Source organism: Mustela nigripes, chromosome 13 (assembly GCF_022355385.1).
Source record: "Mustela nigripes isolate SB6536 chromosome 13, MUSNIG.SB6536, whole genome shotgun sequence".
NCBI classification, from domain to species: Eukaryota; Metazoa; Chordata; class Mammalia; order Carnivora; family Mustelidae; genus Mustela; species Mustela nigripes.
The window spans coordinates 111415162-111440485 of record NC_081569.1 but is presented as its reverse complement, the minus strand read 5'-3'; the positions used below and the strand labels follow the sequence as shown (position 1 = coordinate 111440485).

General features: G+C 38.2%; 1 protein-coding gene across 17 annotated transcripts in view; it reads right to left on the bottom strand.

Moving 5' to 3' along the window:
• Positions 1-21861, bottom strand: part of GPHN (gephyrin) — a 637714-nt gene extending 615853 nt beyond the window's left edge. For 7 of the 17 annotated variants that reach the window (XM_059373414.1, XM_059373419.1, XM_059373420.1 and 4 more), the window contains exon 1: positions 21026-21860. In XM_059373414.1, the coding sequence (XP_059229397.1) occupies positions 21026-21089 (64 nt within the window). In that variant the 5' untranslated portion in view covers positions 21090-21860. Of the gene's footprint in view, positions 1-21025 lie in introns of all 17 variants that reach the window. The other 10 variants (XM_059373410.1, XM_059373413.1, XM_059373412.1 and 7 more) reach the window with 3 other exon arrangements.
• Between the last annotated feature and the right edge of the window lie 3463 nt (positions 21862-25324).

Sequence of the window (25324 nt, the reverse complement as noted above, 5' to 3'; positions counted from 1 at the left end):
ACACACACACACACACACACACACACACAAGAATATTGATTGCTTAAAAAATGTCAATGCAGGGGTGCCTGGGTGGCTCAGTGGGTTAAGCTGCTACCTTTGGCTCAGGTCATGATCTCAGGGTCCTGGGATCGAGTCCCACATCGGGCTCTCTGCTCAGTGGGGAGCCCGCTTCCCTCTCTCTCTCTCTCTACCTGCCTCTCTGCCTAACTGTGATCTCTGTCAAATGAATAAATAAAATCTTTAAAAAAAAAATGTCCATGCAGTTTAAAACAAACGTTTTAAAACAAAACAGTTTAAAACAAATGTTCAAATAATATATATGAAAAAACAGCACTTAGTGGGAGTAAATGAAGTTAAACTATGTTAGGTTTTCCATTGTTTGATAAGCAGTAAAAATATTAAGATACTAATAAAGGTATTTATTAAAATCTCTATAATAACTAAAAAATTATAATTATAGAAAGTCTAAACAAAAAGCTAATTAGTAAAAATTAAATTTAGAAAATTGATAAGTCAAATTAGGAAAGGAAAAATTTTTTAAAAATGAGGACTATATGGGACAGAAAGAAAATAAATGGAGAAATGACAGATTTCTACCCAAACATATTAGTAATTACATTAAGTGTAAACAGAATAAACATTCCAGAAACACAAAGATTGTCCAACTGGATCAAACAGGACCCAATAATATGCTATTTTCAAAAGACATATCTCAAATGTAAGAATACAGATAGGTTGAGATAAAAGGAAAAAAATAAACCACAGAAATACTGATGAAAAGGAAGGTTGAGTGATTATATTAATAGAAGTTCAAAGTAGACCTCAAGGCAAGAAATACTAGAAATAAAGAAGACATTTCAAAATGACATAATGGTTTAATCATAAATTATAATAACCCTAAAGTTTTATGTAACTAAAGGAGCTCCAGAATACATAAAGAAAAAGTTGAAAGAACTAAAAAGAAAAAAGCCACAAATCTACAGTTGTTGGTGGTGATTTTAAGATTCTCTTTTGTCATAAAGGATAAAACCAGGGGGGGGTCATTAAAATATTTGAACACAATTAACATACAACACTAGTACCAACAAACTTTACAATAAAAATTCTTTTCTAGTACACATGAAATACACCAATCTAACACAAACTCCTTCAGCGAATTAAAAAGAGAGACAAAGAACACTTCGCAAAAGTTTTTATGAGGCCAGTAAACCTTGATACCAAAACCTAACAAAAATTTTACAAGAAAGGAAAATTATAAAGTTCATATTTCTCATCAGTAGATGTAAAAATCCTAAACAAAATATTAACAAATTAAATCCAATGGTATAATATATCATGACAAAGTTGGTTTTATCTAGGAATGAAAGGATAATTTAACAGTGAAATCAATCAGTGGAATACATTATATAACATAATTAAAAACACAAACCAGATTATCTTAATAAATATTTGATAATATTAAATATTATCAAACTATCATTTGATAATATTTAATAGCCATTAATGACTTAGAAAACTAGAAATAGATGGGAACTTCCTTAATCTGATAAAGGTAGCTACAAAAACCTATAACTCACATAATAATTGATGGTGAAATACTGAATATTTTCTTCCCTAAGTTAAGGATAAGACTACTCTTGGGGCACCTGGGTGACTCAGTGGGTTAAGCCTCTACCTTTGGCTCAAGTCATGGTCTCAGGGTCCTGGGATTAAGCCCCACATCGGGCTCTCCGCTCAGCAGGGAGCCTGCTTCCCCCCCTCTCTGCCTACCTTTCTGCCTACTTGTGATCCCTCTCTTTCTCTCAAATAAATAAATAAAATCTTTAAAAAAAAAAAAAAAGACTACCACTCTTTCCACTAACACTGTTCTAGAAGTCTTGGTCACTGTCACAAAGAACAACAAAGATGGGGTGCAAGTAAATGGATAGATATACATGTTAACAGAATGGAAGATTCTATATTGGGATGCCTAGATGGCTTAGTAGGGTAAGCATCTCCTTTCAGCTCAGGTCATGATCCCAGGGTCCCAGAATGGAGTATCACATGAGGCCTCTTGCCCCGGGGGGGAGCCTGCCTCCCTCCTTGCCTGCCGCTGCCCCTGCTTGTTCTCACCCTCACTCTCTCTTCTGACAAATAAACATCTTTAAAAAAAAAAAAAAAAAAAGACTCCATATTGTTAAAATACCAATTCTCCAAATTGAAGTACAGCCTCAAGGAAATCCCAATGATTATACCAATAGATTTTTGTGTGGTAATCTGATTCCAAATGCATTTAACTGGGTCTTGATTTCCTTACTTAGTAGAGTGGGTTTGTACAGATAATCCTTAAAGTTTTTTCTACATCTAAAAATCTGAGACTTTGAGACAAATTGGTTAAGTAAAAAATCTTAAGTTTTAAATTTCAAACTACCCTACAGTCACCTAAGGCTTCCATGTAAAAAAACCAAGCTGGTTCTTGTAATTCTAACTGAAGAAGGCTGAAATCAGATAAATCATGCTGCTGTTAATCCTGAATTTCCTATACCTAAATTTAAGCTCATCTACTTTAGCCAAGACATTCTAGTGCCACCCCTTTAGCAGCGAAGAAAACCTGACAGCCAGATTACCTTCCCTTGCTTTTCCCAGGATGGGTTATTCATTCTTCCAGGCCCTGCTAAAACACTACGTTTAACCTTTTTTTTCAGTTTCCCAGTTTTTTTTTTTTAAATTTTGATTTTTTTTTAATTTTTTATTTTTTATAAACATATATTTTTATCCCCAGGGGTACAGGTCTGTGAATCACCAGGATTACACACTTCACAGCACTCACCAAAGCACATACCCTCCCCAATGTCCATAATCCCACCCCCTTCTCCCAAACCCCATCCCCCCAGCAACCCTCAGTTTGTTTTGTGAGATTAAGAGTCACTTATGGTTTGTCTCCCTCCCAATCCCATCTTGTTTCATTGATTCTTCTCCTACCCACTTAAGCCCCCATGTTGCATCACCACTTCCTCATATCAGGGAGATCATATGATAGTTGTCTTTCTCTGCTTGACTTATTTCACTAAGCATGATATGCTCTAGTTCCATCCATGTTGTTGCAAATGGCAAGATTTCATTTCTTTTGATGGCTGCATAGTATTCCATTGTATATATATATATATTCCATAGTATACCACATCTTCTTGATCCATTCATCTGTTGATGGACATCTAGGTTCTTTCCATAGTTTGGCTATTGTGGACATTGCTGCTATAAACATTCGGGTGCACGTGCCCCTTTGGATCACTACGTTTGTATCTTTAGGGTAAATACCCAATAGTGCAATTGGTGGGTCATAGGGCAGTTCTATTTTCAACATTTTGAGGAACCTCCATGCTGTTGGCAGAGGACATGAACAGACATTTCTGCAAGGAAGACATCCAGATGGCCAACAGACACATGAAAAAGTGCTCCATATCACTCGGAATCAGGGAAATACAAATCAAAACCACAATGAGATATCACCTCACACCAGTCAGAATGGCTAAAATCAACAAGTCAGGAAATGACAGATGCTGGCAAGGATGCGGAGAAAGGGGAACCCTCCTACACTGTTGGTGGGAATACCTTTAACTTTTTTAAAAGCTTTTATTTATTTACTTGACAGAGAGAGAGAGAGAGAGCACAAGTAAGGTGAGTAGCAGAGGGAGAGGGAGAAGCAGACTCCCCACTGAGCAGGGAGCCTGATGCAGGGCTCCATCCCATGACCCTGGGATCACAACCTGAGCTGAAAGCAGATGCTTCATGACTGAGCCACCCAGGCTCCCCAACACTATCTTCTTTAAAGTATCATCTCTCCTACAGCCATTCAGTCTAAATTAATTGTTCCTTCCTCATGCACCCACAGTATGTTACTTGTATTTCTATTATAGCTCTTACATCATTCTGTCTTATAAGTATTTGTTTTCACATACCTAAGTGGACCCTTTCCAAAGGAAAGCTATACTCATTCAGCCAGCCAAATCAGCCATATCAACCCTGGAAATCAATAAGTAACAGCACAGTAAGATCACTTTCACATGTAATTCTATGTTAATGGTGGTAAGGTGAAATAGTAAATCCTAAATGCTGCTGTCCCCTATTCAAAGCAAAGAGATTACTAAGAATACATAAGATACTGAACTAATCCCAGTCCTTATTTCAGCCTATTCTCTAACAATTAAATAGCTGAAGGCAGACAGCTGAAGAAAGAAGTAAATTAGCGCTGTAATGGGGAAAAAAAATAATTTATGAAATTAACTTATTTTATCTCAATAAACAGATGGTTAGGGAGGACACAAGTAAACTACTTTGGGATTATATATTCAAAATCCCTTTTCTGTTAACTGGCCCTGCACCTGTCCACATGGTTGATATAGCATAATCTCTATCCTTTAACCACAAATGACTGATCCAGGACAAGATTGTTCCTCAAAAATTTTAGAAATACAACTGTGAAAATAAAGTCACTCCTTCTCTGGATGGCTGAAATGGGAAGATACAAGTAACATAAAAAAACTATTGATGGTACTGTTCTTTCCATGGTGAAAGAGGCAGAAAATATGGTAAAAGAAAATAAATAATGTGGTAAAAGAAAATAAAACTTACTTACAGAATGAAGAAAGATGAGAAACAGTCCTGAGGACCTTCAAACCCTAGATCCAATATTCCTAAGGCTTCATCCTGTATTTACGTTTTGTGAGATAGGTACCCCATTGTTTTTATAATAAATTTCCCCTTTACTAAAGCTAGCTCACTTTGAATTGTCACTTGCTACCAAAACAATTCTGTGATAGACTGTTACTTTGATAACCCCCAACTAACCATGCTTCCTAGTATTCCTGATCTCTTCCCACGAGAACTCTGGGCTAGGCCTGTGGTTACTTTGACCAATAAAATAATGGTTGAAATTGAAGCTATGCCAGTTTCAGGCCTATACCTTAATTGGCCTGGCAGCTTCTGCTTCCTCCCTCTCATAATGCTTGCTCTTGGAATACTTCTTGGAGACCAGCCATCACACCATGAGGCTAATGAATCAGCCATGTGGATAAATCCACATGTAGAACTGGCCGTGGACAACAGTCCCATTTAAGCTTCCAGGTGACTGCAGTCATAACAGAACCCCAACTAATGCCTACAGCAGAACCACAGAGTTAATTCATAGAAATGTGAGAGACATTAAACTGTAGTTTTAAGCCACTAAATTTTGCATGGTTTATAAATGCAAATTTTAACTCATACAAAAGTTCAATTCACATGCAAGTAACTTGGAATTATACTTTACTAACCCAAACTACATCTTGGTGCATGGACTGGCCAACTTTGGCTCATAATCCGTTTTTATAAATAAATGCTTGTGCATTTACATATTGTCTACTCTGCTACTGAATAGCTGTGATAGAAATCACAAGGCCCACAAAAGCTTAAAATATTTACTATCTGGCCCTTTACAGAAAAAAATTTGGTAAACCTAGCATATAGTACTTGGCAAGTGCTTTTAATATATAAATGACTAAAAATGTAAACCTACTCTACAACCAACTCCTCATACTCAAAGGGTAGATGACACTATAAATATTTAGTAGTTTTAGCCTCACATGATGTAAAGCAGATCTCGTGCTTGCCACAAGCTGAATGTTTGTCTTCTACTAAAATTCATTATGTTAAAACCTATCCCCACAGTGGGCTGGTGTTTGGAAGTAGAGCCTTTGGGAGATGATTAGGTCATGAGGATGGAATTAGTACCCTTATACCCTTATAAAAGAGACCTAGAGACTTCCCATTTCTGCCACTTTAGAAGATAGAAGAGGGTGCCTGGGTAGCTCAGTGGGTTAAGCTGCTGCCTTTGGCTCAGGTCATGATCTCAGGGTCCTGGGATTGAGTCCCACATCAAGCTCTCTGCTCAGCAGGGAGCCTGTTTCCCTCTCTCTCTCTCTCTCTCTCTCTACCTGCCTCTCTACCTACTTGTGATCTCTCTCAGTGTCAAATAAATATATAAAATCTTAAAGAAAAGAAGAAAAAGAAGATAGTTGAAGATAGTTGTCTGTCAACCAGGAAGTGGACCCTCACTGGACATCAGATCTGCTGGTAACTTGATCTTGGACTTACCAACATCTAGAACCATAAAAAATAAATTTCTGTTTTTTATAGGCCACCTAGTCTATAGTACTTTGTTACATTAACCCAAAAGGACTAAGACAATATTGATCTGGGTTGTATTGTTTGTTAACAAGTAAGCCTATAGTCATACTACTATATTAATCATGGACAGGAAAACAAGAGTAATAAAATCAGATCCACAATTACTTCACTGCTTATAAGTGTTCTTTCCTACTATAGGAGCTGGGGGTGGAGGAGGAGGGGTGTATCCATTTCAAGTTTCTCATATATTAGATATGACCCACTTCTGAATTGCATTAAGAATCAGAAAGGAATGAATGTTTAAGATGAATAGTTGACAGTTTTGTTTTTACCTAACAATACTTCACAGACCCATCTGCAGAAGAAGCCAAGTCCAATATTAACCTAAGTCAATGATTCTCAAACTTTCCTGCCAAAAATTATCTTTGGCAATGCTCTAAATTCTATAGATTTTCTTTTGGCATCTGTTATTTCATAAAGTACTTCTACCTTTTTACATTCAATATTCCTTTGCCTTATAACCCAACTCATTGTACTTCAATCTAAGCATAATAAGGCCTAAGCCTTAGATCTTTATCCCTGGGGTTCACTATTTTCCTCATCTACCAGTTAAAAATCTCTCTTCTACAAATCAACAATTATCTGTGCAGTTTTATTTTGCTCCCACTTTACCACCCTGTATCACTGCACCATTGTACATTTAAAACATTTCCACTTTCTTTTACTATAGAACTCGATAACAACACCACACAGTCATATAGAGAGGCAGTTTTCTCCATAGATCTTAACATGCCTTAGAGAGTATCAGAAACCATCGCCCATATATACTTCAGTTTCAACCTATACCTCAAAAATATCAAATTTTTGTCATTAGTTACTACACTACAAATACCATCTTCTGACTTTAACAGCCCAAAACCCAAGTTAAAAATAAGAATTTAAGGGCGCCTGGGCGGCTCAGTGGGTTAAAGCCTCTGCCTTCAGCTCAGGTCATGATCCCAGGGTTCTGGGATCGAGTCCCACATCGGGCTCTCTGCTCAGCAGGGAGCCTGCTTCCTTTCCTCTCTCTCTGCCTGCCTCTCGGGCTACTTGTGATCTCTGTCTGTCAAATAAATAAATAAAATCTTAAAAAAAAAAATAAGAATTTAGATCAAGGAGAACCCCTGGACAGTACTAATCTTTAAACAAGCTCATTAAATTAAATTGCATTAAAATAGTAGAAAAACGGCATGAAGATAAACTGGCTAGATCAGATAGCTAAAAACTGTACTGGTGGGGGTGGCTGACTGGCCCAATCAGTAGATCATGTGACTCTCGATCTCGGGATCATGAATTTAAGCCCTACATCACATGTAGAGCTTACTTTAAAAAAATAATAATAAAATAAACACTGTATTGGCTGATTTCTACTACCATGTTTATAAAGGTAATTATTTTCAAATGTATTATAATATACAACAACAAACATTTAATGAGTACTTATCATGTGGGCATATTCATTAAACTTTTACAGTTTAAGCAGCATTGGTATTATTTGCCATTTTACAGATGAGAAAAACATAGCTTAGAGAAGTTAAGTAACTCTAAAATTTTAACTTCATTTAACTTTGGTATAAACCCAGGTAGTCTAATCCAGAGCCTACCTACTAGTCCAAGTATCTGTGTAAATCTAAAACATATTGTTCATTAAAAGTATATGTCTGGGGACCTAAGTGGCTCAGTCAGTTAAGCATTCAACTCTTGATTTCAGCTCAGGTCACCATCTCAGGGTTGTGGGATGGAGTCCCACATTGGGCTCTGCACTCAGTGGGGAGTCATTTTGAGATTCTTTCCCTTTGCCCCTCCCCACTACTCACCTGCACCCCTCACATACCACCCCCGCCCCCCTAGCAGACCCGCACTCTAAAATAAAGATAAATAAATCTTTTTTTTTTATGTATAGGTCTTATTTTTACAATAGCTTTACTTTAAATATGTAAGCAAAATATTCACAACTTTTGGGGGGAGTATTATCATCTTTGCTTTCCAGATCTCTGGTAAATCTCTATTAATTAAAAAAGAAAAATGTAATATTTCAATACCTCTAAATCACTAGTATCCTTCTAAGCTTCATTTTGTGAACCAGTTATTACACTTACATACATCTAATTTTTATTCTAAACTTTAAGCATTTTGCAACTTGAACTCTGTGGCATGTACTATTGAAGGAAATAAAATTACACGTATTATGCAGTGGAAGTAACGGACACTTATTTCCATTTATACTTGGCATGAATGTCAGTGTCTTTTTCTAACAATTTTTCCTATTTGAAGTAAGAAAGGCATTTCAGATCATAACAGTGCTGTCAGTAACAGATTGCAGATAACATGAATACAAGCAATAAGAGAATGGTAAACATGAAGTATATTCTGAGTTTGGGATTAATAAGATTTTAGAGCTGAAGGTGATTTTAGAGAGCATCTCTTAGACTTTACATTTCACAGATAAAGATACCAAACAGCTACTGGAAAAATCCAAAACAGAACTTGATCCTGTATTCTTTCCCATGTACTAATTACAGAACCAAGACTGGTCTGTCTATCGCTTCTTGGCCTTTTGACTAAGATCAAGTGAAGACTGGTCTGTCTAGTTTAGGCTATTACAGATTTTCTGAATAAGGGAATACATTAAGCCAGTATATTAATATGGGGGGAAAATGGGAGGTGGGGGGGAAATACACACACACATACACACTCTCACACACATATAGACATGATATATATATATATATACAAATCTAAAATAAAAGAATTAATTTTCCCAATATAAATTATTTAGGTAACCAATACTTCTACCGAAAAAAGCTAAAAGAAAAAATATAAGGGTCTTACATAGACTTCCAGCAGACCATTTGCAGGGGAAAAACCACTATTTCCCAAAGAAGTGAATTCTGGTGTGCCTTGAAAAAGTGTTCCATTCTCAAAGTTTCAGAAACACTAGACTAAATAAAGTTCACCAGGATCCACAACTGTAATATTACTCACATCTTTAATATATTATACTAATATTTTTAATATCTCCAAAAGAAGGGATAAGTTATATAGCACTTCCCAAATTAACTTGAAAACAAAAACCTCGGGTGCCTGGGTGGCTCAGTGGGTTAAGCCACTGCCTTCGGCTCAGGTCACAATCTCAGGGTCCTGGGATCGAGTCCCGCATTGGGCTCTCTGCTCAGCAGGGAGTCTGCTTCCTCCTCTCTCTCTCTGCCTACTTGTGATCTCTCTCTGTCAAATAAATAAATAAATAATCTTTTAAAAAAAATAAAGAAAGAAAGAAAAGAAAAACCTCTTCACACCATACCTATTATAACATCTCCCAGAGAAATGCTGCTAGAACAAAATTTAGAAAACAAATAGTGAAATCTAACTCTATTACATGTACACTACTGTTCTAAAATGTCCTTAGATAAGCATTTATATACACAGCATGAAAAAGTTGAACTCAGTTAATTATCATATCAATTAGTCACTATTGATATTAGGGGACCCTGAATTTAACCCACTATTTCTCACACCTTAACTGGCTCCAGTTCGAGTTTATAACTATCTGCCAGAGAACCATTTTCACTGAACAAACAGGAGAAAAAGGAAAAGGGGCAGATATAATAAACTACATTCTTAGGAAAAAGAAAAAAAGAAAGCAAAAAGGCGTAAGACTTCAGGGAACTCCTACAAGAATTTTCTGCCCAAGCACACTTTTCCCTTCCTAATAGCAGAACCTCCACTTCTTTGGAAGGCTTCCCTTTCCCCTTTCTACGAGGTTCTGGTGAGGCTGCCTGTTTAGTGTCCCACTCCTAGGATAGACATGTGATACAGACCTGGCTAACCACAGCCCAAATTCTCCTAGTTATAATGATTGACTCATAGATGGACATGTGGGCCAAGTCAGGTAAAAGAGCATCTACATGAAGGAAATCAGCTTGCACCATGCTCAGAAAAACAAAGCACTGAAATGGAGAATAAGGATTCATGATTAAGGGGTGCCTGGGTGGCTCCCTCAGTTAAGCATCTGCCTTCAGCTCAGGTCATGATCCCAGAGCCCCGGGATCAAACCCCACATGGGGCTCCCTGCCCAGCAGGGAGCCTATTCTCCCTCTCCCTCTTCCCCTCCCCACTCTCGCTATCTCTCTTTCTCTCAAATAAATAAATAAAATCTTTAAAAGGAAAAAAAGAATTCAGGATTACATTAATTCCCTAAAGGGAGTTCCTCCTCTATACTCCATGCCTATGTAAATTAATAACTTCCCGTTTTAATGTAAGCTAATTTTGAGCTCTGTATAGGTCATTTGCAATAAAAAGGTCCTAATCCACATATGTAATTCAAGAAAGAGATCTTAAAAGATCTTGTAAAGATTTAAAAAAAAAAAAAAATGGGTGCCTAGATGGCTCAGTCATTAAGCGTCTAGCCTTAGGCTCGATCCTGGGATCCAGCCCCTCATCTGGCTCCCTGCTCTGCGGGAAGCCTGCTTCTCCCTCTCCCACTCCCTCTGCTTGTGTTCCCTCTCTCACTGTGTCTCTCTTTGTCAAATAAATAAAATCTTTAAAAAAATATTAAAAAATTAAAAAACAAAAAAGAAGGTAATATTAATTATAATTAGTACATTCTTTTTGGAAGGTAAGTTTGTAATTTCCATCAAAATTTTAAAATTCATATACTATTGACCTAAAAATTATAGTAACTGATCTCACATTTAAAAACAGATCACAAATATACAAAGATAAAATGTATAATGTTAACTGTCTACAACATCTGTCACAGAACACATTAGAAATTTGGAGGGTTGATGATTAAATACCACATATCTTATGATGCAATATGATAAACCCATTAAAAGGAAAAAATGTATATGAACTTATTGCTACATGCTAAGGAGTATAACATAGTGATTAAGAGCTTATACTCTAGGAAGAGACTACATGGGTTTAATTTGCAGCTCGGACTTTAACTTTGCCTCTTAACCCAGTAATTTGGGCAAATTACTTAATCTCTCTGCTATAATTTCCTCAACTGTAACACAGTGATACCATCATAAAGATTAAATGAATTAATAGGCTCTATAACAGGCTCAGAAAAATATTTCACATTTGTAAGCTCTGAACAAAGTTAACTATTATTTTTGCTAATACAAAAAGATGTCCAAGACATGCTAGAAAGGAAGGGAGGTGCAAAATACTATGAATAAGCAAAGGTTACAAATTCAAAGGACTATAGATCTAGGCAGAAAATATAAATAGGTTAAATGGGAATTGTGAGAAACTGGAGAATACATGTCCTATTTCCAAGGACAACCACTCTAACCAACTATTGTCAGGTGAGAAAGAGGCTACAGTGTTGCTGAATTTTAAAAAGTTAAAAATACAGGTTTATACGAAATATACCTCTTTTAAATGTTAGAAACATACTTTTTAAAAAAGGTTTGTTATTTATTTTAGAACGAGAAACAGCAAACATGCAAGTGGGGGCAGAAGTAGAGGGAGAGAATCTTCAAGTAGACTCCCCATTGAGCATGGAGCCTGAAATGGGGCTGGATTTCACAATCCATGAGATTATGACCAGAGCCAAAGAGTCAGATGTTCAAACAACTGAGCAACCCAGGTGCCCCAGAAAAATACTTTTTGTAAAAACACAGCAGGGGTCTAATGAAACATGTACTGGTCAGTTATGGCCACTGGTATGCCAATTTGCAGACTCTGATGTAATAAATATGTGCTTGCATATAGAATAAACAAAAATAAACAATCTTAAAAGTGATTAACACTAGAGAGAGACTGGGAAAGTAGAGAGATAGGTCTTAATTCACACTTTACCTTTCCATACTGTTACATACCTTACAACACAAATATACTCCACAAGTCTGTAAACTCATTTAAAACACTGTAAGAATTTAGAAGATGTCCCACTTGCGACTAAATTGAAATCCAATTACTATTGTGGGGATATTAATTTTATCAAAGCATAATTTTTTTAATTTGCATTAGAATCAAAATTCACTATTGACTCGTTGAAGTGGAAGCAGAATAGGGATCACATTTTTGAAATGTTTCACCTTTTTTTTTTTAAGATTTTATTTATTTATTTGTCAGAGAGAGTGAGTGAGCATATAGCAGGGGGAGCAGCAGCCAGAGAGAGAAACAGGCTCCCTGTTGAATAAGGCGCCTGATGTACAACTCAATCCCAGGACCCTGGGATAATGCCCTGAGCAAAATGCTAAATTAATTCCAAGTATACTTTTTTCTTAATGTTTGTAAAATAACAAGAAAAGAACCTAACAGTACATTTCTATTTAGCACTCAGACTGTACTTGGTCTCTTCCTTTCACAAGTTTTTGCATTTTTATTAGCATTTTCAGTATCAGGCAGATACAATTAGCCATGATCCTGTAATCTCAAATACAAAGAAACAAGTAAATTTCTTTTGGTCTTATAGTAATACCATTCATCCTCTGATGCCCTCAACCCAAAAGTGAAAACAATTATTCTTTAGACCTGCAAGTCTAACTAGATGTCCTATCATATATAATTCTTAGCAAGGTTGTTTAGGTGCTTCCCAAGGTTATAGTAGGTTAGAAACTAGAAGATGAAGGGCAACTTATAACAGTTATAAGAATTAAATAACATGTGTCAAGTGCTTAGCACAAAGAGAACATATGTATACCATGTATTATAGGCCTGATAAATGTTACCTATATTTACTTAAACCCAAGTGAAAAAAAAAATAATTAAATTATGTTCAGTATATTCTTACAAAACAGGAAATATATAATGGTTTAAAATTTTGAGCCAAAAATGGCTTGACATGAACATAATTTTGGCATTTACGCTTCTACATCAAAAACAAAATACAGTAGCACTTTTGCAACATAAATGAAGCATGAATTTGTTAATGTCCAACTTGACTAAACAAGGTCTTCCTACTAATGCTAAAATAAGCTACAAGAGGACAAGGACTATATCTTACTCACCACTGAATCCCTTACTTTAGCAGAGAGCCTGGCACATAGTAGGTGTTAAATACTGAATACATTATTTCCTTTGTTCTTCACATTACCCCTATTAGATAAGCATAATTACCCCCATTCAAAGCAAAGGAAACAAGTAAAATGTAATTAAGTGTCTTGAAAGTGACTGAGGTGACTCAGTCAGTTAAGCAACCAACTCTTGATCTCAGTACAGGTCTCAATCAGTTGTGAGTTCAAGCCCTGCACTGGACTCTATGCTGGGCATGGAGCCTACTTCAAAAAGAAAAAGGAAGCAGGGGCACCTGGATGGCTCAGGTGGTTAAGCACCTGCTTTCTACTCAGGTCATGATTCCCAGGTCCTGGGATGGAGCCCCACATCCAGTTCCCAACACAGCGGGGAGTCTGGTTCTCCCTCTCTGCCTCTCCCCCTGCTTGTGCTTTCTCTCTTTCAAATGAATAAATAAAATCTTTTTTTTTAAAGGGGAGGGAGAAGGAGGAAGGTAGGAGGGGAGGAGGAGGAAGGAGAGAAGGGGTAGAAGAGATAAAACTTTTGATTCCTATTTTATGCTATTTTGCTATTTTGACTATCAGAACTAACCTTCAAAATAACATTTTCAGAATTTATTCAACCTACAAGTTTTTCATTTGTTAAGATGACATTTTTAAAAATTACTATAAAATCACTCTAAAATAATCCTCATACAGACTTGCCCATCAACTAAGAAACAATATGTCAAATCTGATAGCATGCCAATGTTTCAAATACACATTATTAGTATCTTCCTCTTACAATTTATAGAAAAATACTAACCCCCTGAACTGTCTTCTTAGTAATAACAGTGAATATCTGATTTACCTAAATGTTTCTGGGTAGCTAATTCTTAAGCCACTATATAAATGTCACACCACCCAATTTTTTATTAGACATCTTCTATGCAATTACGCTATTAAGAGGTGCTATGACAAAATGGCACAGAAGAAGTAAAGCATACAATCAACTGTTTCAAGAACTTTAAAATCTACTTTACCTAAGATGTTTATACATGAAGCTGTTAGCAAACTACATCAAAGCAACATATGATGAGGAAAGGAGTAAAGATTATTGAATATATTATCCAAGTTAGACATAAAGAGTAGACATTTTCACATACATTAGCTCAGTTCTTACAACTCTGTGAAGTAAGTATTGCCATCTTCATTTTGGAGACGGAAACTGAAATTCAGAGAGATTAAATGACTTCCCAAAATAAAGAGCAAATCTGGGTCTGAAATCCAAGTCTCTTCAACTCAAAAGTCCTTTTTCTTTTTTTTTTTCTTTTTTGTCTTTTAACTACACCTTGCAGCTTTCCACATATACATGATTATAGGGTATAGATAACATTTTTTAAAAAAGATTTTATTTATTTACTTGACAGACAGAGATCACAAGTAGGCAGAGAAGGGAGGGGAGCAGGCTCCCTACTGAGCAGAGGGCCTGATGCGGGGCTCAATCCCAGGACCCTAAGACCACGACTCCCAGGCAGAGGCTTAACCCACTGAGCCACCCAGGTGCCCCCAGGGTATAGACAACATTTATAAATACTGCAGGAAAACAAAGAAAGACATCATTGTAGAGGATAATTCCTAGGATTTTGTTGAGGAAGGGAGGCTTGAGCTGAGTCTGAAATTAAGTGTAGAAGTGAAACTACTGATAATAAAAAGAAGACTATTAAGGCCACAAAAATTTCTAAATTTCTAAAAAAAAAAATTTAATATTGTTCCTTCAGTTATACTGACAGGACTTAATCTCTAAAATTTTTATCTTTTCTTCCATTCTTATTCTATTGCTTTTTTTTCCTCTATAATCTACCTCTTCCATAATGATCTCATTAAAAGTATTAACTAAGTCTAATATTCTATATTTCTCTTTCCAGCTGTTCAAGTTGCTAAAGGATAGAAACATACTGCCATGAGAACTTAAAGTGATCTTAGAGAATGACTCCTTTTGGTTAGTGGTAAGAAAAGCTAAGAGAGAGATTTAAGTAATATTAAGACTTTACTGGCCAAACTAGCGTTAGAAAGTGAGTCTTCTAAGTGTTCTTCCCATGAACCAGTGCTCCTTAAATTTTTGGTGCCAAAGTATCAATAACAGAGAAGATTGATGAGGTCTGGAGTTATATAATGGGTTCACTTGAAATTTCTTTGAAGTTTCTAATTTTATCTTAACAGTTCACATGAATTCCACATCCTGTCCTAATTTACTCATACTTATTTTAATATTAAGGTAATTTAAATTACATACTCTCAAAACTGACCCTTCAAGAATTATTATGTTGGTCCCCCATAGCTTAGATTCTAAGGCTTAGAATCCTTGAAGAGTATCCCTTGACACAATGTCATGCACCCAACAGGAGAAGCAGGACACAAATTGTGTATTGCTCCTTTTTACCACATCTCATTTCTTTGCTCCTTTATTTTTCAAATTAGGAAATTTTTTAAAGCATAGTAAGTTTTATTCCATTCTTTCAAAATGCATACTTACTGGTAAAACTATAAAAATTGTTGGAGCTGTTTATTTTCATTATAAAATTTTCAAGAAATTCTACTTAATTAAAATTAATTAGTTAAATACAAATTCACTTAGGAATACATTAGACAACCTGGATAGACTTCTACATGAAGTTACTTTACCAGACTTTTGCTTTTGGGCTAGTTACTCAAATATTAAGATTCCATGCTGTCCATATTAACTACAGTCCCAATTACTTTTGAGCAGGTTAAATAATCTTTTCTTCAACCTCGGTATTTATCATCTCTGCCCAGATGTGAAAGAGAAAATTCCCTGTGGTTTTATTAATTTCTTTTTTAGGATCTCTCTCTCTCTCTTTTTTAACAGCTTAAATTCCAAATGTTTTCTTGTTCTTCAATCCTATTTACAGGAACAAAGTATAGGTTTTACCTATTTTACTTACTGTTTCCAAAAGCACCCTATTCACCTTAAATGGGAATCTATCACCAATAAAAATAAAAATAGATTCTTATTCATCATTTCCCCTCAGCAACAAACTGCTGATTCTCCACTATACACCTCAGTTACTGTCAAACAGTCATATGTGGTTTTAATACAGTTAAAACTCTTAATATGTAACAGCATACGTACTAATAATTTAGAAGTCTTTAGCCAGTGATGATAGTAGTATATACATTAGTAATTAACTTAACATGTTATTTCCTACTTTAGCTAAACATTTACTTCTCTAATACATTGGTTCCAACCAAAAATTCAGGAAGGAATGACCTAGTTTGAAACACAGCATTCTTTTTAACAATGATCATACAGATCAATATTGGTATGTTTGCCAAAACACAGAATTCCATTTGGTAGGATTCAGATTTGGTTTGCAATACTAATTTGCCTACTTAACAACAACACCTATTCTCAAACCAGGTATATAAATATATCTTTATCACTAAATAGGCTTTTCAGAAAACATGAAAACTTATTATGTACAAGGATAAGCTTCAGGAATGAAATAAAAATAAATGCTTGAACAACTCTAGACTTAATTTGATTATAATCTCCTTGGCTAAGGGTTTTTTTTTTTAATATTTTGAATAACTATTTATGAATGACTAAAATACTCCCTATAAGCAACAAATATTTTTGATGCTCTATTTTATAGTCTTTTATCTCTCTTATCCGGTCTTATACTTGTTCTAATATCTTTTGTTGATTACAGATCTAAAGCTTAGTGCAATAAAAATGTATACTACTGGAGCAAAAAAATGACTTCAAAATGCTCTTTCTTAAAAATTTGTATCTTTTTATCATCCATACTGCTGTTAGTGAAAACTTAAGTAATGGATTATCATCTTTAGCTAAGTGCTAAATACGCTAGTACTGAATATTAGCAATAGCTAATACAATATTAAATAGCCAATGGAGTATCACCTATCTCGTTCTACATTATATAAATGCACATATTCATTATTTTCCTGATGTTTCTGTGGAGCTCTTACAATGGTAGAATTACGGTGCTCTCCTGATAAACAGTTCTCATTAGAAAAAGTAGATGAAAAGTGACACATTAAAATGTAATTGTTAAGACTGGCAATAAGTATAATTACTACTAATGTTATTGGGGGGGGGGGGCAGGAATCTTACATTTGCCCTCTATCTTGTTTCTAGCTTCAGAGCAGCAAATATCTCTTTATTTGCCTCATGCATCATCACATTATGTTTAGTCTCTGTTATAAATAGCAAGAGAAGTAGAAAACATTAAAAACACATATACTAAAAACTAGATCTCATGTCACCAAAGATCATATAATACTCATTTCTAGCAATCAACATAAGACAGTTATTAATAAAGGTATTGTTCTTACAGATAGCAATAACTGTCAACCTAAAATGTTTCCATGATAACCAATTTTTATATATATAAACAATCCCACTTTCCTGATGAAAAATAATTTGTATAACTAAAATAGCCATGTCACACTAATTATTATAATCTAATTTCCTAGTCCAAAATGATTCAAAAATCATCAAGCAAAAAAGAAATATCATTGCTAAGTACTGTCCTACCACTGTTTCAAAATTCTAATATTATTTGAGGAGAAGTTTCAACAGATTGCATACATTTATTTGTAAAATTCATAGCTGAGATGAAGACTAAAAAAATCTAAAGGATCAATAGTTTCAAAATATAAATATTATCTCTCAACAGATAATTTTTTAAAATGTCACAAAGAAAGTCAATTGAAGGCTTGGAGAAATGGCAATACAATTTCACCAAAATACAAACACATTGCAAAATGTGCGCGAGGTGGGGCACCTGGGTGGCTCAGTCATTAAGCAGCTGCCTTCAGCTCAGGTCCTGATTCCAGGGAATAGAGCCCAGCATCTGGCTCCCTGTTCATTAGGAAGCCAGCTTCTCCCTCTCCCACTCCCCCTGTTTGTATTCCCTCTGCCACTGTCTCTCTCTGTTAAATAAATAAATAAAACCTTTTTTTAAAAAAAAGTGTGCATGGGTAGACAACACTTTCAACCACCTTTGTAAAATAGATAAAATACTTAGAATCACTATTATGACCTTTAAGAAAGCCACAAACTGCAACTCATTAAATCACAGTTTTAAGTGTGGCCTCTTAATTCAATTTTCTTAAGTATGAAATCATAGTACTTCAGTTCAATTTAAAAAAACTTCACACAGTAAAACTAAAAAAACCTAAAGTTCTAAAAGACACAAAATACACAATATAACCTCATTTTTGTATTTTTTTTCTTGCACAAAATCACATGGAATGTCAAGACCATAAGTTGTCTATAATAAAATCCTCTCATTGCAGACTGAGGGCTAGTGTTCCTTCCTTTGATTCTTCTGTTTCCAGGCTCCACCACAGAAAAGACAATAACTTTTCAAGTAAAAACATCAGTTATTTCTGACTTCAAATATCCATCTTATCAGCACATCCAACTGTCCTCTATTATCACTTCTCCCAAATCCATCAGCTTCCTTTTTGTTCCTTCACTTACATCCTTATTCTTGACCCGAGACCTTTCCCCCTAAACTACTGTACCTCATTTTCATGAGACAGCTTCTCCAGATTACCTTTAATTCACTGCCAAAGTTATCTTCTCTCCTTGACATTTTGCCTATGCCACCCACCTATTCCACCTAAGCTTTTCAAGGTCTTTGAGTTACATTTTTATTCTGCTCAAGAGCCTCATCCTCACAAACATATTCATTTATAAGGTTGCCACTGACTTTCAACTCCCCTTTAAAATGCCAGTTTCTTCTTATCTTTGGTAAATTAACCAAATTCTCCCTTCAGGTAGTTAGTTATATTTGCTCCTAATGCACTCTGAAATGGAATTCCTTTTACATTTTGCCCCCAAACACACATGTAATTTATTTAAACAATTGTAACACAGTAATTACATACATTGTTTCTTTAGTTGTTTGCATATCAATGTTAGCCCTATTGTACTGCAGGGATATAGATAAGGGCTGTATCTTTCAAAGTATTCTATATAAGCATCTACTGTGTTACTTGACCCAGGCAAGATGATTCACTATATAAAACTCTTAGGGAAAGCTTAAATGAGCAAAAGAAAATATGATTCTTTAATCTCTGTGGTTTAACTTTAAAACAGCTTTGACCTTTCATTTCCATGGACAGCTGAAATACTTTGATTTCTATAAAGCTTCACTATTACTACTCTATTAACTTTCAAAACCAGCTGGAATTTAAAATGCAAGTTGAAGGTTGATATAGGCTATACATTTTTACATTCCACGATTAGATTCTTTGAAAATCAGCAATGTCAACTCTAAGAATTCTAATACAACTGAATCTTCACACAAGGCAACAGTTTCAGCACCAAAAGAAGAGAACAGCGTATCATTTGATGTTGGGGGAGGGGGGATTTCCCTTTCCCTGCAACTGGTTTAGACTAGTTTCTCTATCCAGAGGCTTCTGATTAGGAAAATTCAAAATTAACAACTGGAAAGCATACCAGGGCAAAGCAACCCTTTTACTTAAAAGAGAAGAAGGGGTGCCATGGGTACACCTTTTCATAAAACTCAGCAGCCAAAATTAAGCTTAGCACTCAGTATCTACAGAGATTTTTTTTTCTACCTAATAAAAGCAAGTCTCATTCAATTTAGACCCTTCCCGAGCACCGTCTCAACCTGTCAGAATTTGACAAGAGAAAAAAAAAAATTAAGAAGTGACGGGCGGGGGACGAGGGAGACACAAGGATTCCCGTCTACATCTCTTCTTTTTCCGAAATCACATCAGTGTGTCTTGAATTTCCTTCACTCCAAACTAAGCCCTTAGATTCCAAATATAGTTCCTTAACCCCCACCTCGCCACTGAATTACACATAAACCTTGCCAATTACAGAACCACAGCAGAAACCCCTACAAATTGGCTTGCTGTTCATCTCGGAAGTCATGCCCTGCAGCAACTGCCTATCGCCGAACTGAGGGATATTACCCAAATACAACGCAACGGAATCAGACATGCAGGGCACACACAGCTCCTGCGAGTGAGGGAAACGAGACCCAGGAAGAGTGCGCTCCTCACAAGCCTTGGGACCGTCGGGGTGGGGGTGGGAGGGGTGGGTTCCAGAAGGGAGGAGAACAGAGTAGCCCAAGTCGGGGAATCCTACCCTCTCAAGTAAAAAGCCCCAGCCGCAGGGTGCAGCCCGTCCCTCTAAGAAAGGGAAGAGGCGGGCAGAGGGCCCTTAGCTCGGAGAGGCGGAACGCAGACACTTTCAGAGGTCTGGGTGCAACGATCCCCCAACCTCTCGAAAGAGACAAGGGGTGTCCCACGGGTGACTGAGGGGATGCCCCGCTGGCCAGGGGCAGCCTAAAGCAGAGCGGAGTTTCGCCTGATATTCACCCGTGTCGTGTCCGGCGGGTGCCCAGGGCAAGCAAAGCTAGAGCGGCTCGGGGCCGCTGGGATAGGGGGAGGGGAAGGAGGGAGTGGAAATGGGAATCCCCCCTCTCCGAGACGAGCATTAGCGGAGGAAGCGCGCCGGCCAGTCAGAGCGGCGTGCTTCTCTCTGCGGAGCCGGGATCCCGCCGCCTGCACCGGCAGCAAGGAGCCCCGCAGCGCCCGCTGCACCGGCCCCTCGGTCCCCCGGGGCCAGGGACTTCGGCTGCGAAGGCACTGGGGCCTGACATCCCGCGGGCCGGCTCCAGCTCCCGGAGGGGGCCGCAGGAACACCCCAACCTCTGTCAGCTCTCCGCGGTTGTAAAACGCCCCCCCGTCCCCCTCCTCAGCCTTCCCTCCTCCCGAGGCCGCAGAGAAGAGTCACCACAGGCGACATGCCTGAGACTAGTCGGGGACAGCGGCCGCGGCGGTCCCGCACCTCCCTCCCGGGTTACCTGTGAGCACTCCGACACGGATTTGATGGTCGTGGTTAGTGAGGATCATTCCCTCGGTCGCCATGTTTCCCAGCGCAGTCACCGCACTGACAGGAGCCGGGAGAAGCCGGAGCCCGGAGCGCGCGGGCCGGGAGCGCGCTCGCCTCGGAGAGCGCGAGAGCGAGAGCGCCCGGGGAGCTCGCGAGGAGCGGAGAAGGAGGGGGAGGCGGCCAGGCTCTCCGCGGCCTGCGCGGGGTAGAGGCCGGGCCGGGAGTGCGCGAGTCCGCTGAGTGGGGGGGGCGGAGTCGGGGCGCGCGACCCCGAGTCCAGATCGGAGGCGGCTAGCTGCGGGCGGGGACCGCGATGGCCGCAGAGGGAGAGCGCGCGTAGGCGTCCGAGTGAGGCCGTTGAGACCCAGACCCGCTAGATAGCAGGAGAGTGAAGGGAAAGGAGTGCACACGCTCGGACGGTTGCGGGGGCGGACTCGGGGACAGGGGCGGAGCCACACCGCGAGGCGTGGAACTCGTGGAGAGTGAGGGGAGGTGTGAGAGCCCGGCTGCGGAGTACTGGGAGCGGGAAGGAGGCAGCCCAGCCCGAAAAGGACAGGGGAACGCTCTTGGGCGCGCGAGTAGCGCCGGATTGGCTGGAGAACGCGGAACGGGTGCGCGCGAGACCCGAACGCAGCCTCGACCGAGCCCCAGACAGAAGCAATCCCCTGCCGAGCCGGCGCCTCGTCGTTAGCGCCGCGGGGCAGCTCTCGGAGCCGCCGAGCGGCTCTCCCGAGGGGACGAGAGTAGGACTCCGCTAGCTGGGCCTCTCTTCCAAGCCCTGGGGCGCGGTCAGCCCGACCCTTGAAAACACCAGGGCACCTGAAAGTGGCTTAGAAAGCTCCATGATACACAGTGGCCGCTGAGTCCGCCGTGGATGAAGGAGGAGTTATCCTGTCCCGCCTCACCTTCCCGCTTGCTTCCTTAGTCTGCTCGCACTGCCGGAGGATATCCGCTTCTCCTGTGCTTTAGGATCCCACCTCCAAGTCGAAACCCACGAGACGATCCTCACAAGCGAAGCAGAGCCTCTTGAATGGGGATACCTGGCTTTTCCCCCTCCCGCTGCCCCCTGGTTTCGTGGCCTTACGCTTCATCACCACGGTCTCTGCTTTTAGATCAAAAGCACCAATCTTAGAGAACGAGAAGAACGTGTTCCTTTCCCCTGAACCACGATCGCAAAATTGGAAGTAGAACTCAGGCCGTGACAAATTACAGATCTGAGTATTTGTGGGATGTGAAATCACCATGAAAATAACTTCTGTTGCCACTTATTTTCACGTATCTTTCAAAAATTGTGTTCTTAATCACCTGTGGCTATTTCACATCGGTTCCTTAGTTCCTATCTTCCTAGCCCTTTCAACTTATGAATTAAAAAATAACGCACATATTTTTTTTTCACTTATGTTCTCAGTCATGGTAAAAATCTGGGAAGCGTGAGAATGAAAAGCAAAGTGTCAAAAATGTATACTCATCGTTTGTACACAATTAAAATCTCAACTAATTTGGTGGTGATGTTTTTTGTTGTACCATTGGAACAAGGACTTGTCCTCTAACTTAAAATTCATATTGTTCCGTCTTTTAAATAATGGGAATACAAAGGAGATGATGGGTGAAATTAAGGTGGGATTTAAAAAGTAGTAAAATTTCTTTTGAGTATGTGTATTGCCAGTATTTTTAACATTAAAAATTGAAGCCAGATCATAAAGCCACTTCCTTTAATAATCTATCACCACAGAGCCTGGTGACCAACAGATTCTTAACTAGTTTCATATGAGAGAGATAATGAAATGTGAAAGTATGTCCAAGAAAATGGTTTATCTCAGACTAAAGATGAAGAGCATCAATAGTTGATGACATTGCTACCTTTCCAATCTATCTTATTACCTACAACACCCTCAAATTTGAAATGATTTTAAAATGTCTTGAATTTTTAGAGAGAAATTCTAAACCTGGCTACTAATAGGTTCTATAACCTTAAACTAAGTTGGGGTTTTTTAAGGTTGCAGACTATATAAGCACCCTTTAAGTAAAGTGGTTGTCTAAATAAACACCCTCTCAGAATATTCTATAATTATTCATGGAAAGAAACCGATATTTTTGTTTCACAATAAATAACAGAAAACAAGAGACTTCAGACAAACCATGAGACTCTTAACTATAGGAAACAGGGTTGCTGGCGGGGGGGGGGGGGGGGTCGCTGGGAGGATGGGGTAACTGGGTGATGGGCTTTAAGGAGGTCACTTGGGGTGTTAACCTCTGAACCTAATAATACACTATAGTTAATTAAATTGAGCTTAAATTTTTTAAAAGGTAGAAAAAATGAAATAAAAGAAGGGAATTTTTTTTTTTTAGATTTTATTTATTAGACAGACGAGATCACAAGTAGGCAGAGAGGCAGGCAGAGAGAGAGAAGCAGGCTCCCCGCTGAGCAGAGAGCCAATGCAATGCAGTGGGATGGGTGGGCTCAATCCAGAACCCTGGGATCATGACCTGAGCTGAAGACAGAGACTTTAACCCACTGAGCCACCCAGGAGCCCCAAGGAAATTTCTATATAAAAGTAATAATGGTGAAATTTAATTGGGAAAGGTGAAAATTAACCTTAAAGCATATGGAGGTTTGTTTGCTAAAACTATTAAAATTGCTGAAAAAAGTAATATTAATAGAACTGAGCTGAACAACTACTAATATGTGCTTGTTTTTCAACAATTTTGCTCAAGTATATTCATCTCTGCAGAATTTAGCAATCTGTAATAAAATCTGCACCTTACTGTCTAACATGACTTTTCTTTTACTGCTGGTTATTGAATATTGCAGTATACACATATTTTTTTACTCCTGTCTTATAGTATGACATTTCTTCAAAATTCATCCTGGAATCAAGCATTAAAACGGGAAAATTTTCAAACCAAGGTAAGAAGAGAGTAGCATTCCTGAATATTGACAAATGTCTCAGGACTATACTGAGGGAAAGGGGAAAACAAGAAATGAAAAAGAGTTTGTGCATAAAGAATTAGCAGTGCCCAAGGATTCACTTTCTCTAAAGGTTTTAATGAAAACTATAGGAGTTTACATTAACTAAAAATTAACACAAGAGATAGGTAAACATCTGGCTTTCATAGTGACTTTCATTATGAAGATGAAAGTTTATCAGTAGAAATTAATTATGGTAAAGGCTGAATTTTTTCTAATAAGAGTGTGTTTACACTTAGCCCACCTAGTACTTTAGTGTTCCTGTGACTAATCACAATTTCAGTATCCAGTAAAAACTTACCGGCTTTTCTGGGGTCAGACTCTCCTCGTTGACATTAGACGTGAACAAGAACAAATTTGGCAAAAAATTATTCTTCCTCTAAAGCTTATTCCATTCTTGCCTCTTTCCTGATAAGCTAACAGCGACATTTAAAACTGACTCAATTAAAAATGGGTGCGGGACGCCTGGGTGGCTCAGTGGGTTAAGCAGCTGCCTTCGGCTCAGGTCATGATCCCAGCGTCCTGGGATGGTGTCCCGCATCGGCTCCTTGCCCGGCAGGGAGCCTGCTTCTCCCTCTGCCTCTGTCTGCCTGTGCTTGCTCTCTCTCTCTGATAAATAAATAAAATCTTTAAAAAATAAAAAAAAAATAAAAATGGGTGCAACACTTGAATATATTTAATGCTATTGAATGGTTAAAATTGTAAATTTTGTTCTGTGTATTCAGCACAACAAAAATGGGTGCAAGGTGAAATTCTGGTTGATTTTAACCTATTATTTTCCTCGAAGGAAACTTGATTATAGTCAAGATGAACTTTAGATTGGCTGAGTTAGACAATGTATTAGTTCCTAGGGCTGCCATAACTATCACCGGCTACCTTAAAACAACAGAAATTTATTCTCTCAAAGTTCTGGAGCCCAGAAATCTAAAAAGAAGCTGTCAGCAAAGCCATGCTCTCTCTGAAGGATGTAAGGAAAAATTCTTCTCTGCCTCTTTCTAGCTTCTAGTAGTTGCCAGCAATCCTTATCATTAGGTGGGTTGTAGCTGCATGGCTTCAATCTTTGCCTCCCTCATCACATGGCCTTCTTGTCTATTTTCACTTGGACTTCTTGTAAGAATATCAGTCATTCAATTTAGGTCCCACTATAATCCAGTATGATCCCTATTTAACAAATTATATCTACAAAGACCCTATTTCCAAATAGGTTACATTCTGAGATTCTTGGTGGGTGTGAAATTTGGGGGTTGGGGGACACTATTCAAGCCAGTACAAGCAACGACAAAGGTTCAAAGAATGACAAAG